The sequence below is a fragment of the Impatiens glandulifera genome, chromosome 2, assembly GCF_907164915.1.
Source record: "Impatiens glandulifera chromosome 2, dImpGla2.1, whole genome shotgun sequence".
Lineage (NCBI taxonomy): Eukaryota > Viridiplantae > Streptophyta > Magnoliopsida > Ericales > Balsaminaceae > Impatiens > Impatiens glandulifera.
The window spans coordinates 35,649,016-35,665,716 of NC_061863.1; the positions used below are offsets into that span (position 1 = coordinate 35,649,016).

At 29.0% G+C, this 16,701-nt stretch overlaps 1 protein-coding gene across 1 annotated transcript; it reads right to left on the reverse strand.

Moving 5' to 3' along the window:
* Positions 1–2,818: 2,818 nt before the first annotated feature.
* LOC124926609 (protein BREVIS RADIX-like) lies at positions 2,819–8,220 on the reverse strand. The gene is made up of 6 exons (XM_047466864.1): positions 8,063–8,220; positions 6,951–7,077; positions 3,650–4,029; positions 3,449–3,578; positions 3,097–3,371; positions 2,819–3,013 (listed from the first exon to the last, which is right to left on the reverse strand). Exons 2-6 carry the CDS (start codon positions 7,056–7,058, stop codon positions 2,935–2,937), a joined length of 972 nt encoding a protein of 323 aa, XP_047322820.1. The 5' UTR covers positions 7,059–7,077; positions 8,063–8,220; the 3' UTR covers positions 2,819–2,934.
* Between the last annotated feature and the right edge of the window lie 8,481 nt (positions 8,221–16,701).

Consider the following 16,701-nt stretch of genomic DNA (forward strand, 5'->3'; position numbering starts at 1 on the left):
AAGGTATCAAAGAATTCATAAAATTTGGTGATTAGAACTCGAAACCAAAATATCCAGAGTTTGGCCATTATTTGTTAAAAGATACTTAACAAGCTAGTATAAGATTTTAAAGAGAAGAATATCAAATTAAACGATTAAAATAACACTTTTTTGTGGGAGTACATGCACTATGTTGGAGGTTTGTGTGAGAACCATTACTATTAGGTCGTAGTAATTATTTTAAAAATAAATAACTTTTAAATAAAATAGTGAACTGAAAATAACTAAAAAAAAATGTCCCTATTAAAGTGCATCAACAACCTCTTCACGAGTTGTAACATAAGTTGTAACATAACTTGGTTTTTATTCTTAAAGATACATCTTAAATAAAATACACTTTCTATTCCACCTTCACCTTCTTGTTTGTCAAGGGTTTGATACATTTATAAAGGGTGAACATATAAAGGACAATATATTTATTGCCTACAAAGTCTTCATAACTTAAAAAATGTAGGAAAAGAAGAAATAAAATTTTGATTTTAAATTTGTTATGACATGATTGAAAGGAATTTTCTTGAATCGTCATTATAATATGGAATCCAAAAAATAATTTTGCATAAACTCTTCCCTCTTACTAGCCCTTATCATTAAGTCTTGAACTATATACAAGTAGGAGGAATGGGTTATGGGAAGTAGTATTGTCAAATTTTTTAATAGGATGAATCCATGCATGATTCCATTTTTCATTACTTACTCTCCATAAAAAATTACCTTTTAATAATTTTCAATTTTCTTCCTCAAAAGATGTTATTATTCTAGGAATGTAATTTGCTTTTTCGAACCAAAAGGGAGTATTAAAATGATGTAGTAATTATAACCCAAATAGAATCTAGTAATGAATCCAATAAAACACATTTGTGCCCAAAGGATTGACTTTATTTGTTCAAAATTGAAAAAAAAACATACCTCCCTGAAGTTCCATTTCTTGCCTAGTAGATTTACAATTTAGCCATCAACAATTTCAATACTTAATCTAGAAATGAAAACTTTGAAATACCAACCTTCAACAATTTTCTTTCTTTGGAGTGAGTTACGACGTAGCTGGAATTTTTATCTTAAAAACTAGCTAAAGTCCTTAAATTATCAATACGGTCCAATAAGCTACAATTATTCAATTTGGGCTCCAGATTGAACTAGATTTTAGTGGATGCTCAAATTTTCTGACCTAGATAATTTTTTTACCCATATACTAATATATTGTGTAAGTTTAAGCCCGATATATCAATTCGAGCCGAAAATCTTCTAACTATACCTTAAAACTTTTTTATTGATTAGGTTTTCAAGTAGTTGCGTCGTTATTCTATAATCTCTGTCTCTATATAAGAAACTTTGGTTCTTTATTGTTTTTACAATACTCGCCTTCAACATTCTTCTTTGTTTTTATATTTTTCTTCATCCTTTATAGGTCGATAGTCATTGCTATGTCTAATGGCTCATTTTGTTTTTATATTCTCGACAGAGTGTCTTATCTATCTAGTCTTGACATATTCGAGTAGATTTATATATATGATATTATATGATGGGAAGTGCTGATCTTATTATTGAGAAATCCATGCTACAATTTTTTTGATCCATTTATATTATTGACTATTTTTCATAAAATTGTTTCAATTATGTTTTATTCAAAGATATTCCGCATATTCTATTATCGTTTAAACGGTGATTCAAAACTTTTTTTAGTTGATACAGATCTTAAAATATTTACTTTATCTCTTTATATAATTCCAACACAATTTGAGACAACGGGTGATTCTTTTTAAGTATAAAAAAGTTGCTCGTTGCGAGTTTATAGTTACAACTCTAGTGCGTTTTTAAACATTATTTAAATTAAGTTTTTTTATTAATTTTATTTCTATCATTTGTTGTAGTCTTGGTTTTGTACTTATATGATACGTCATTTTAAGAAATTGTATATCAAAATCTCTAAATAGCTTGAGCTTTAACAAAAACAATAAAAACATGTTACGGTGTGACATGTTTTTGATATTTTGATTACAAATGAGTTGTTTGAGATTGTTGTATTATTTTTAATAAATCATAATAATACATCAAAGGATAAAATAGATTATGTCATGAATAATTTTTAATGAATGTTAAAATGTTAGATTAATCAAAATTTTGATAACTATTTAAGGATTTGAGAATTTTTAATATATGTATTCAATAAGGAGTCGCCTAGTCCTCATCGAATGTATCACATGTCACGTATCATAAACCATTTTGAAGATGTGTCAATCCGCATATGTCACACTATATCTCCTAACAACTAATAGGATTCAAACACATTATTTTAATTATGTTCAAGCAAGAAATAGGATTCACACCCATTATCTTTAATTAAGAAATTATGGGGGGAAATTTTTAGAAGAGGGGATGATGTGGCCGCACGCAATTTGATTGGTGGAAAAATTCTCACTCTTCTCTATTTTCACAGTTATTTTATTTTTCACAGTTATTCTATTTTTTCAGCAATTAATGTGATGTCACGTTATTCTCCTGACTAATTTGTAGCATCATAATCAATCAAAAATATGACTTTACACTTGAAACTCAAAATCAGTCGTTTGCATTCTATTCTACAAAAATAGCTACTAATTTGATCTAATTTGATGTCACCCATCCAAAATTATAATGCATGTCTTTTTAGAACAACTTCATCAAATTAAAATGTGTATGAATCTAAGTCTATTTGAGTTCACAGCTAAAATTGGTTGGAGCAAACTAGAAACGGAAATAAAGAAGATCAAAATAGTCTAAAGTCTAATTAAATATCCCCACAGACGGAAAATACTAATATAATGATATTTAATTAATAGAAGATTACAAAATCTGCTCAATAAAAGCAAAGGAAAAACATAATTATAATGGTCGCCATTAAATTTCTATTCCATCGATCTATAGATACTGCGCCTGTATTCTTTCTCTATTCTCTTCCCACCATGTCTTTGCATTCCGCTCCCCAAACATTTCCCGGCTAATACGTACGAAGAAAAAAACATGTTCATGCATGATATTGTAAATTAAAAAAAGAAAATAAAAAAATCTGCGATTAAGTACCTGAATCTGACCCGTCGTAGCTCCCTTGTACCATCAACTAATTGTCTAATGGTAATATAAACTCCCGGTTCATCTTGTTCAATCCACTCAGAATCCACTTCACTTGCATTGCTAGCAGAGACTGAGGGTTCATCTCTAGACGAAGTTGTGGTCCGTGAAGGATCCATTGATGGCTCCCCTTTGTAATAGTTTCTGGTCATGTCCTTTTGTTGTAGTGATGGAGTCATGGGGCTATCTCTAACTGATCCAAATCTTGAATATGAAGAATCTCTGTTCTGTTAAAAATTTCGAAAAAAATGTTAAAAAGGATAGAAGAAAACACCATATTATAATATGTATATAGTATATATACCTCATCTTCTGATCTTCCAGGTGTATTAAGAGCCTGCCTGTTGAATCTTTGGACATTGTATAACTCCATTATTCTGTCATAATTCTCTCCCCACCATCTTTGAGCTTGCCATTTATCAAATGACTCCCGGCTTCAATAATTAATAAGAAAAATTCAATAAGAAAAAAAATTTCATTTTTTTTTTGTTTTTTATAATTTCACCTGAATCGTATTCTCTTTAGATCATTCCCGCCATTTGGGAGAGATACAAATGTAATTTGAACACCGGGTTCTACTTGAGCCATCCATTCTTTCGGCTCATCATGCTCGTCCAGAACCAAATCAGATTCCAGTACTACAGATGATGTTCTATCATCACTAGGGAATGGTCTACTGAATCTTGATTTAGACCCGAAATCCCAAGCTGGTGTTGAACTTGAACTCCCTCCTTGTTGTTGTTGTTGTTGTGCATAAGGGTAGGGAACTCCTTCTGAGATTGTATCGAATTCTGGGTAATGTCGATTTCCTCTCTTGTAGATGTTAGGACTATGTTGTTTCGATTGTTTATATGAACCAGACATCTTCAATGCCATATCTTTTATCTGTTTGTATATGTAGAAGAATTTATTAACATAATTTGTCTATTGAATGTTAATAAGGCCTTGTTGTTTCAATATATGATTTGTCGGATTTATTTGAAAAATATCCTACATCAAACAAGTTCTAAGAGTTTTTCACTGTCTGAAATCTGAATGTAAAACTTAAATTTACAGATAAATTGTAGTCAATAAATATATATATTACTTTGATAATGTGGGTAGACAAGAATTCAATGGTGGGTCACAAATATAAAAGAAGAGAGAAATCTCTAATATTTTGTTTTCTATGGTGGGGCAAAAATATTAAAGAAGATAAATCACCCATGTAACTTTCCTCAACATTGCTCTTGTCTCTTCAATGAGTGTCACTTTGATATTTCTCGGGATTTCCTCTGTCACCACTATCTATTTTGTTGACAAGAAAGTTACTAAATAACATTTGTCTTGTTTCCACATAGGCTCTTTTCAGTTAAATTATTTTCTATAGATAATTCTCTCTTTACTATCAAGTTTCAAAAGTTACATCATTTACAAAGCTATACAAAATCACACAATAGGGTGTCAAATATGTTACCAATAACATCAACATGACAAATCCCCTTCTGAGCCAAAAGAAGAAAAATCCACTTTCTTTCACTACAAAATATCCATCTACTTTTTTTTTTTTAGTTTTACAAAAAAAAATTGACATAGGTTATTATTCAATTTCAATCTCTTATTCCATGACTATTCCCTATATAAATGTTACCTCTATTGAGTGCTAAAATAAGCTGTAGTCTTCAGTATTGATATATTAAAATTTGAGTCCACATCTCTAGAATCCTAAGTCCTATAATGACACTCTTGAAACACAAAAAATAGAAGCACCAACACATATTTCAATTTGTATTTTTTTTTTCTAACAATTAATAATCATATTTTGGATTAAAGAATGTCAGAATATTACAGATTACATGTAAAAGTTAAACATTTTAGACTACATCTGAACTGGATCTCAGACAAATGTATTAATTTATTTTAAAACACATACTTAAGATCAGATATAAGAGATATAAGAACACAATTATTGAGATTACAATGAAAGTTAAGAAACACATATAAGACTATTTAGTATAAAACTATGATTTGTGTGATAATAATTTAATTAGAATGGATTATATATATAAGATTAAGTGAGGATCTAGTTAATTTGTTTTCCAATTAATTTAATCAACATGAAACTATGGTTTGTGTGTTAACATATTGTATATATATATTTGAGTTTATGACTTATAAGTTGCTTGGATCTTTTCTCTTAAAGTGTATACAGAATGGACAACTCTTCAATTTTAATTTTTTTTATTAAGTTAAAGAGGGTGATTATTAATATATATTAATATTAATGATTCATAATATTAGACTATTATATTTTATAATTTAAATTTAATTTAATTTTCATTAAAATTATTTTAAATCTAATGTCATTTATTTGTAAGACTTGTCTTAATATTTTTCTAAAATAAAATCAATTTAGTTGACTAAGATAATGATTGAATAATAAATCAAAAATTTTATAAAATCTTATAATAAAATAAAAATAACTTGGATATAATCATAGAATTTTGTTGACAATTAAAAAATGTAAAACAAGAAATCAAATATGTGAAATTACGAGTAGGAGTTTGCAACTTTTTCATAATATTCTTTTTGCGTGAAAATATAATTTATAGAAAAAAATGAGTTATGTATGCTGACTTGGCTAGTCCCGGTTAGTAGAATTCTTCTCTCTTGTAATTGTATAGTTGATTTTTATTGAATCTCCTTAAATCTTATATTCATTATTATATTTTATTCTTGATATTATTTTTAAATTAGATTATGTTATTATTTTTACTAAGATTAAACAAACAAGAGGAGGGGAGGGTTGACATTTTTTAAAAAAGACATTGAAAAGGACACACCATTTAAATCTATTTATTGTTTTTGTTTGTGTATATGACAAACAATTTCAATTATTGCATAAACATAAATAATTTTTTACTATGCTTTAAATAAATTAATTTAAAATTTGTGTACATATAAAAACATTTAAATTAAATACAAAACTAATGAAATTTATTCAATTAGTTCCATTGATTTAAATGAGTCGGAAATTGATTCTGATTTATAACGTTTTAAATGGAGTGAAAGTTATTGTTGTCGAAAAAGTATTTATCGGTTCAGTTTCTGATTTATTCAAATTCATCAATTCAAGTTTTTCGAATTTTTTTAATCATTTCGAATATTGAACCGCATTCGAATAAATTATAATCAAACTAACCGAATTCGAATTTGATTTTCGGTTCGAATTCGATTTTTAAAATATTATATATAATTATTTAATTATATATATCAAATTATATAATATATAATTAAAATAAATAATAAAAAATGAATTCAGTTTTGGGTTAATTTTCGAGGCAAAACTCCAATACGAAAATCAAATCGAAAACTGTATATGAAATCAAATTGGTTTAAAATTCAATTCGAAAACTAAAAATAAAATTTACTTTATTCGAATTTAGTCAAATTTTCTGTTCATACCGCTAATTTTTACACTAAAATAAAATTAAATAAATAATGTCTTAGGTAAAGAAGACGAGAGCTAATTAATTCTCTTCATAATGCAGTTACACTATTGTATTTATAGTTGTAAATCACAAAAAGATATGAAAATAAAGTTTATTAGTATTGAATATAACACAAAATTATGTGGGTCCATTATATAGGAATATATTAATTTCCTTTTTTGTGTGATTTCATAAAGAGGAAAAAGAGAGTTCTCTAACCGCGAATCTATATAAATTAAATTAAATACAAATGTTCAATCTTATGTTTTAATTTAATATTGTTAAATAATTAGTAAATAAATAAGAAAAAGAGTGGGGAAGGATAGGATAATGAACCTGAGACGTTAGACTTTTGACGGATTCCTTGGTGGATGGTGTTCCACGCGCTCCTTCTTCATCTCCATCGTCATCCTTCTGCTTTGAGCACGTTATACACGTCAGCATCTTATTCTCTTTCTTTTATCTGCTATAAAAACATTATTTGGCTAGTTAAACTATATAAATAAAATCAAAGGGACTTAAAAAGAAGGGAAAGCACAAAAGAGAGTTAGCATGGGATTAGAGAAATTATAGAATAAAAGAAAAAATAATGGCATCAATAATTGAAATTGAGAACTTTGGAAGTGGGTAAGCCGAAGTTTCTGACAAGCGATCACATTATTAATTCTTTGCACCTTTCTCTTTTCTCACTTCCTTACCTTTCAAGATTTCTATCTAGACATGTTTGATTCAAATAATCTAATTAACTTCTCATAAATTCATCAATTATAAATAATATGGTACTTTTATACCCTTAAACCCAAATAATATATCAATAATCTAACCAAATATTATTCAAAGAAACCAAGTTCAAACAAGTCCTACATTTTTAATTTGGATGATCTATCTATCTATCTAGCTAATCGGAGTGGAAGAAGTAATGAGTGCTCTTTTGTTAGTGAAATCAAATGTGTGGCCGGACTGAGCAAAAGAAAAGTAAAGTAGAGAATTATGGAGTGGTGAGTGGTGAAAGTGTTTTGTAAATCGACAAACAGACAATGGAAAGAGAAATCGTGTTTGAAGGCTGGTCCATCTTGAAAGCGACATCTCTAACAAAATACTCTCTCTTTCTCTCTCTCTTTGTGCAGTTCATGACAAAATATTTGGACCTCCTGCTCAAATCTTGCTTCACCACCGTTAACTAATTCTTATTTATTCTTCTTACAACATTCCATAACTCGAGAAGACTATTTTTTATTAGATGACAACTACATTACATTAAACTACTATCTAATAAAGGCAAGTAAAGACGATCAATCAGATATTAGATGAACCGGAAATCCTAACTATGAGTGAAGATGAAAGAACACACTCATTTTATCACATTGGAAATCACCTCCAGGTACCACTGGAAACTGAGGAGAGAAATAGAATCGGATTGAGCTAACATGAAAGATAATGACACATACCTCAAAGGTTAGCGATGAATGAATCGATTTGCAGAAGAAGCTTCAAATTTCAGAGGATGTTGCTCTGTTCTTTCTTCAACAAAACAAAAATCTGCCATGTTAAAATAACGTAGAGATTCTCTTGATTCTATACTCAAGAATGGGATGTTCTATAAGTCCCATTTGTGTGTTTCTATAGAGATGAAACGAGAAAATGAGACCTAAGACGAACCTCTATAGGTTTGCCCTATCTCTATACATATATATACAAGAATACAAAAGAGAGAGAGAAAGAGGGATGGTGTCTGTGACATTACAATGGAATTTATAGGTTTATTAATAATTTTTTTTTTTGTATCATCAAATTTGGATCCGTTTGAAATTGAAATTGAGATTTCAAACATCTTTATAAATAAAAATAATATTAATGTCACTAAACTAAATAATTTAAACGAATTAAGTGTTTTTTTTACTATCTATTTTTTGAAATTTGATATTCAAACTCTTAATTTTTAAAATTTTGGTAATTAAATTAATTAATTAAATAATTTTTTTAATTATATTCAAATAACACGTAAATAATAAGTTAACGGATGAAATCGTTAAAAAATATCATTTTAAATAATTTTAAAAATAGTCTTAAATTGAAAAGTTTAAATAAGAAGCACAAAATCTCAATTAATCCATAATATAGAGTCCAAAATAAATTTATCAAACTTCTTAACATTATTTATGAATTTTATCACTCAATTATGAGTAGGACAGTATATCAAAATTTTATTCATATATTATCAATATTTTTTAAATTAAAATAATTATATTAATATTGTACCAAAATCTTGATATGATAAAGTAATATACCGAATATTCACAGTATACTAGATTTCAGTAAAATAGTATAATTTTTTCAATGAAACATATTTTAATTTTATATTACTAATATCGTATTGAAATCGATATATGGATATTAGTATACTAAAATCGTACTGAAATCGAGATTTTAATATTTTTTCGGAAGTATACCAAATATATTCACTAATAACCCAAAAAAACATTCTTTTAATTCAAATAAGCTATTGAAGAGATCTATTACTTAATCAAAGAAAGATCCATTACAACGACTAGCACGGTATAGAAATTGTAAGACAAAATATATACCCTAAGAGTTAATCCTTAAATTTGTTTGAAAAAAATGAATTGTTGAGGTTAATTATCTATTAATAACCGTTTAATCTGAAAAATTCAATTTAATTGCGTTAATCTATATTAAAAAAGAAAAAATAATGTTAATTATCTTTAATTTCACCCATTATTATTTATTTATGTATAAGGATTATATATATATATATATATATTGTTGGAATACTAGGAGGTAAGTATCTCTTAATGCAAGAACAATAATATCATCGAACAATTACGGAAACGAAATAAAGCAACTAGAGAACATAAACACAATATTTATATTGGTTTGTAGAGTTGTGCAAAAAAAACCAGAAAACTAATAACCCAACCAAACCGATAGCTTACTGGTTTATTGGTTAATAGGTTCTAACGATTCTGGTTAACCGATTTTTTACTGGTTAAACGGTTCGGTTTTCGGTTGAACTCTTTTTTTAGCGGTTTAACCGGTAAACCTGTAATAATTTAATCATATATATTTATATTAGTTATTTTTGTAAATATTAGATATATTATAAATAATATATATATATATATATATATATATATTAGTTTTTCTTTTAATTTTAAATTATAATTTGTATAGAATTGTTTAAAAAAATCTAATTTGTATGGCTATTAATTTAAAAATAGATAGTTTTGAAATATATTATATTGTTAGGATAATATAATATATTATAAAATATTTCTAAATATATCTATAAAATATTATTTTAATATATTATATTATAACAATAATATAATATATTATAATATAGGTAAAAAATGAAGAATAATATAAAAGTACCGTACAAACAAGAATTTTGAAAAAACAAAATTATTTAATAAGTTTAATACTTAATTAAAAAAATTGAATTATCGGTTCACGGTTAAACCGGTACTAACCGGATCAATGGTTCCAAAACCGGTAAAACCGATACCAATAATGGTCGGTTAACCGATTTGTAAAACAAAAGGTAAAATCGGACTTAACCGGAACCGTTTAAATGGTTAACTGGTTAATCGACCGGTTGAACACCCATAGTGGTTCGGCCAAAACAGACCTACATCCACTTTCGAAGCACAAGAGGCTCTCAACTTTATTATCATAATTATTATAAGAGTATTACAATGATTCTCTAATAATGAAGTTCACACACAACTCACAAGGAGCGATGCTCTCAAGACAAAGACTTGACCTTTTAAATTGTTCGACTCTACCTTTAAATAAGCCATAACTAGGTCAATATCAATATTTTGTCCAAAACTCTCAATGAGAATTTCCAAAATTTTCTTACTATATTTCCTAATTATATTTACGTAACAAAAGATTTAATTTTCTTTTGTGATAATCTTATTTTCTAATAACAAGAATATACACCAAAAGATATAGGTTCTTTTTATTGAATATATACTATTTCCTTGTACTAAGATTGTAAACCATTAATATATCATATTTATAATATTGTAAATTCATTATTAACACTTCACCTTGATTTTCAAGTTAACTCCCTCTTGTCTTCCATCATTTTCTTTGTCAACAAGCAAAATCTTCATAGCTCTTAAATCCAAGAACTGCCAGCATATCAACAACATTGTCACCTTCTTGATAACAACTGCTTTTTGCTCGATTATGCTCCTCTCGATGTATAACCCCACAACGAACTTTAGTATGGAAACCCTCTTCGACAAGAGTAAAACCACGGGACCCTTAAGCCTCTTAAACCATCCAATATATCACATATGATGGGTTACACAATGTTTTTGCAAATTAAGATTTATATTCTAACGAATTACATAAACCTTCAAAAATATCAACATTAAGGATGGTACATACATATAAAATGTATCTTCACCAATGGTCAAAATACCTAAAGGTAAGTATCTAAGGGATGAATAGAGAGTAGTTAAAGAAACAAGTTTTTTCTTCGTAACACCTGTCTTCATCTTAATTCGTCTCTCTCTTTATCTTTATCTTGTTCTTGTCTCTGGAATTTACAATATCACAAATTATATACATCCTCAAGAACAACATCATCATGAAATATGGTACATACATATGGAATGTATCTTCACAAATTGTGGAAATACTTAATCATAGGTATCTACAAAGTGAAGAGAAAGTAGTTGAAGAATAATATATTTTCTTCATAACACATGTCTTTGTCTTGATTCGCCTCCCTCTCTCTATCTTCTTCATTTTCAAAATTAAATATCTTTCGAAAACTGAGGACACCCAAAACGAACTTTCATCGGCTGCATCCTCAAAATAAGATAGTAATCGAAAGCCGAGAAGAACCAAGACGAACTTTCATCGTTTACTTCTTCAAAATCATACATCTATCGAAACCGAGGACACCCAAGACGAACATCCATCGTCTACTTCCTCAAAATAAGATATTGATCAAAGCCGAGAAGACCCAAGAAAAACTTTCATCGTCTATAATTTCAAAATCAGATATCTATCAAAAATCGAGGACACCCCAAACGAACATCCATCATATACTTCCTCAAAGTTATATATTGATCGAAATTTGAGAAGATCCAAGACAAACTTACATCGTTTAAATAATTAGGTATCCGACATCTCTTTACTCAAGCTCAAGATCTAGCAAAACATTACCACCCATCTTGCCTTGAACTTTGCACACTCAACCAACTTGAACCGCATACTTCTCTAACTATCTTCAATTGTTTTCACCATTATTGATAGTTTCTTTGAAAGAAATGGAGAATGTCCTTACATTTGAATTGACCGAGCCTCTCATCTAGCCCCTTTTTCATGACTATGAATCACATTCAAGGTCATTCATCTTCTCGCATCAGATTACAATTCAATGATCTCAATCGCCTTCGAATTAACCGAGCCTCTCATCTAGGACCTTTTTAATGACTAGGAATCTCATTTAAGATCTCAATCCTCTTCTCAATAAGATGACAAATAAATCATCTCATTAATATTAATTAACTATGATCCACAATGCATGTAAAATTAAGTTAGAACAAAAGAAGTACCCAAATCATCACCTAAAATAAACCGAGCCTCCCATTTGGCCTATTTTTTCATGACTAGGAATCTCACTCAAGGTCTTATTCATCTTCTCATTTTGAAATATAATGCAATAATTTATTCTTGGTTCGTTTGAGAGTTGCTTCACGATGTCTCTATCTAAATTTATAAGTGTCTTCCATTGGTCTTCCTCTTCTTGGTCTTTCATTCTTATTGCGTGTTAACTAGCAATATGCCAATTCTTAATCACCTGCCAACGTAATGCAATCTTGCAATTTGGCCCGAAGGATTGCCTTTTCAACATGTCAACAATGTCGTCATCCGTAAACATTTTTTTATAAGACTTGTTGTGTACCATTTTTTCTTCCATCCATGGTCAATGATACCTCTTCACCAAAGTCATCCTCCAGCCCAATATTAGAAGAAATCTCAATGGTCCCATGACAATTCTCTCTTGGTAATGTACCTTTTTGATGACATGTCTCCACCTCGACTTGTGATTCCTCTTGAATCACTACTTGTGTCTTCATTGTGTGTGCTCCAGCTTTGTCAAACTTTACATCTCAACTTATCATAACATTATCTCCACCTTCGTCCAACTAAATTTTATACCCTTTGACATTATATGAAAAATACAATAAAGAACGATTTCTTTGTCTTTGGATTCTACTTCCCTTGCATTACCATGAGTTAAAGTTCTTGTACAAGAACTTCTTTCTTACCCAATTCTTGCAAGCCTTTAGACCAAGCCTTATGCTAGAACATTGATGTATATTGAGTGACCTCAGAGATAATGATTAAACATACTTATGAGTTACCTTATAGAGAATACACATCGTTTTTATTTATTCCTTCCATAACAACTAAAGTACATTGCTCACCAGAAATGGTCCATCTCTTGCCTTCTAATCTAACCTTTTGTATAATGCTTCTTTAGTTTTAGAAACTCTTTTTTGAAGTTTCATTCCTTTTAACACCGAAAATACATAATCTTTTCTTTAGTCTTTAACGTAGACTTAGAAGTCTTACTACTCTGCCTTCTTTCTCATGATGTTATTTATCTCTTGTAAATATGTCTTCTCTATTGTCTTCTTGTGTACAATCTTCCCTCTTGGTTTTTTCCTTGGACATCAATTAACCCGTACTTCTTCCACCTCAAACTTGACAGTTATTCATACCAACAAGAACTACAACTTGGATATCTTTTGGAAACTTTCATAGATATTGTAAAGAACCCTCCAAGAATCTTCTAAGCTCTTCATCCTCCTCTCCTCTCGAACAACCTCGCTCTTATACCACTTGTTGGGATACTATGATGTAAAGTAACCCATAATGTAATAACAATAACAACATTGACAAATGTAGAAATGAATGTAAGTAACAAAAGAACGCAAACATAATATTTATAGTGGTTCGGTCAAAACAGGTCTACATCTATTTTCGAAGCACAAGAAACTCTCAACTTTATTATCAAGATTGTTACAGTAGTATTACAATGATTGTCTCATAATGAAAGTTCACACATAACTCACAAGGAAGCGATGCTCTCAAGGCAAAGACTTGACTTTCTAAAGTGTCCGACTACTCCTTTAAATAAGCCTCAACTAGGTCAATATCAATATCTTGTCAAAAACTCTCAAATAGACTTTCCCAAATATTCTTACCATATTTCTAATTGTATTTCCATAACAAAATATATAATTTATGTTTGTGATAATCTTATTTTCAAATATCAAGATTATACACCAAAAGTTATAGTTTCTTTTTGTTGAATATACTATACCTTTGTACTAAGATTATTTATCATATTTGTAATATTGTAAATCCTAAGACGAACCTCCCTCTCTCTATACCTATATATACAAGAATACAAGAGAGAAAGGGTAAGTTAATAAGGTGTAACCATTGTCCTTAACAATTTCTAGGTTTATTATTAATATTTTTTTAATTATCAATTTGGGACTCTTAATTGTTTCAAATTGAGATTTCAGATCTTTTTCAAACCTTATATTTTAGATTATTTATTGTTCAAATTATATAAAACAAGATTTTGTTTTAATGGTTTCAAACCCTTTAACTTATTATCAACGCGGAATTTATAAATATATAAAATATTTATGTCACTAATTTAACTACCGAATTTTAACAAATTAAGTGTTTTGACTATCGATTCTCTGAAATCTGACAATCAAACCCTAAATTCGCTAAAATTTTGGTAATTAAATTAGTTAAATGTATCTTTTATTTATTTATTTACAAATGACACGTAGATAATAAGTTAACGGCTGAAATCATTAAGAATAAAATATCGTTTTAAATAAATTTAAGAATTAAGAGTCTCAAATTGTGAGGTTTAAATTAGAAGTACAAAATCTCAATTCATCCTTAATAAAGAGTCCAAAATAATTTATAAAAATTTCTTAACAATATTTATGGATTATATCACTCAACTATTAGATGATATGTTGGTACAATATATAAAATTTTTATCTATACAGTATCAAGATTTTTGATATAGAAAAAAATATATTAATACTGTACCGAAATCTTGGTATAATAAAGTAACCTACTGAATATTTACGAATATAATCTTTATGCTTTTATTTTTTCTGCTATCGATAGCGAAATACCTTGACTTTTTAGAACATGTCTGAGTATACAGAGGTTTCAATACGATATTAATAAATTTTTTTTGAAGAAACATATTTTAATTTTATAATACGAATATTGTACTGAAATCAATATATATATGTCCGAGTATACATAGATTTCAGTATGATATTAGTATAATTTTTTTGAAGAAACATATTTTAATTTTATAATACTAATATCGTATTCAAATCAATATATGGATATTAGTATACTAATATAGTACTGAAATCGAGATTTTAATAATTTTTTGATATTAGTATACCGAAATCTCTTCACTAATATGGAAAAAACATATTTTTTAATTCAAAGAAACTAGTGAAGAGATCTATTATTTAATCAAAGAAAGATTACAGCACCGACTAATACAATATAGAAATTGTAAGAGAGAATATATACACTAAGAGTTTATCCTTAAATTTGTTTGAAAAAAATGAATTGTTGAGGTTGATTATCTAATTATAACCACTTAATCTTGTTGAAAAAATTAATTTAATTGCGTTAATCTATTTTAGAAAGAAAAAAATAAGGTTACAGTAGACTCTCAATAAAATAATATTTGATAAAGTAATAAATTCTTTCAGTCCCGACTTGGCTGAATAGCTAAAGTAATAATTTTGATAATTTTTTTAAGAAATATAATTTTTGGCATATAGGTCCCAACCTGTTTGATCAAATTATTTTGACTAAGTGTCAAAGTAGTTTGACTATTGGAATTTTGATGATGAATGTATATAAAATTCAATCTAAGTCGTCTAATTGTTTTTGATGCAGGTGTATCGAAAATAGGTTATATTAGAAAAAGTTTTAATGAGGTTCATTAGACTGATTGAGCATTAGATGCATTGAGTTAGACGTGCAGTCTAACAGACATAGTTAAACGTGCAGTCTAACGGATACATAGTTAGACGTGCAGTCTAATAGACGTAGTTAGACGTGTAGTCTAACGGATACATAGTTAGACGTGCAGTCTAACGGATACGTAGTTAGACGTGCAGTCTAACAGACGGAGTTAGACGTGCAATCTAACAGACGTAGTTAGACGTGCAGTCTAACAGACGTAGTTAGACGTGCAGTCTAACGGAGACGTAGTTAGACGTACAGTTTAACAGACGTAGTTAGACGTGTAGTCTAACAGACGTAGTTAGACGTGCAGTCTAACAGATGAGAGTTAGACGTGAGAGTTAGACGTGCAGTCTAACTCCTTCAGATTAGTCTGAAGGGATGTATAGTTAGATGTGCAGTCTAACAAATAAAAGTTAGACGTGCAGTCTAACTTTTTCAGATTAGTCTGAAGGGAACCGTAATTAGACGTGTCGTCTAATCCCATTAGACCGGGTGGTCTAATGCATCCTACTATTAGATGTGGGCGTCTAATTTCATTAGACGAGGTCGTCTAAGTGAAATATGTCTAATGCCAAGCTTAAAGAAGTTGCTTGAAGCTAGCACACGTCTACCCACAATCAATTAGCTGTACGCTACTCCTGCTCCACTTTCTAGTGAAGATTAGTACGATAGCCAACTGCAACCAATTGATTAATGCCACGTAAGCAAATATTCTTTCCACTACTCGTTTTTGCAGGAATATACTAGAAGAATATTTGGCGCACTACCAGATTGGTACGGCCACGATCCTGGTGCTCAGAGTCTGATGTGTACTATGGAGGCGTTCCAATGGAAGCTCGCCACGTGTCATTATGGAAGATTCGACCATTGGTAGCTGCTTCTTATTTAAAGATCCTTAAGGACAACAGAAGAACCGCCAGAAGATAATTTGCTGAACATTGAGAATCATACATGAATATTCAAACTGTTATTTTGAGAGAACTACTTTCTTGTTTTA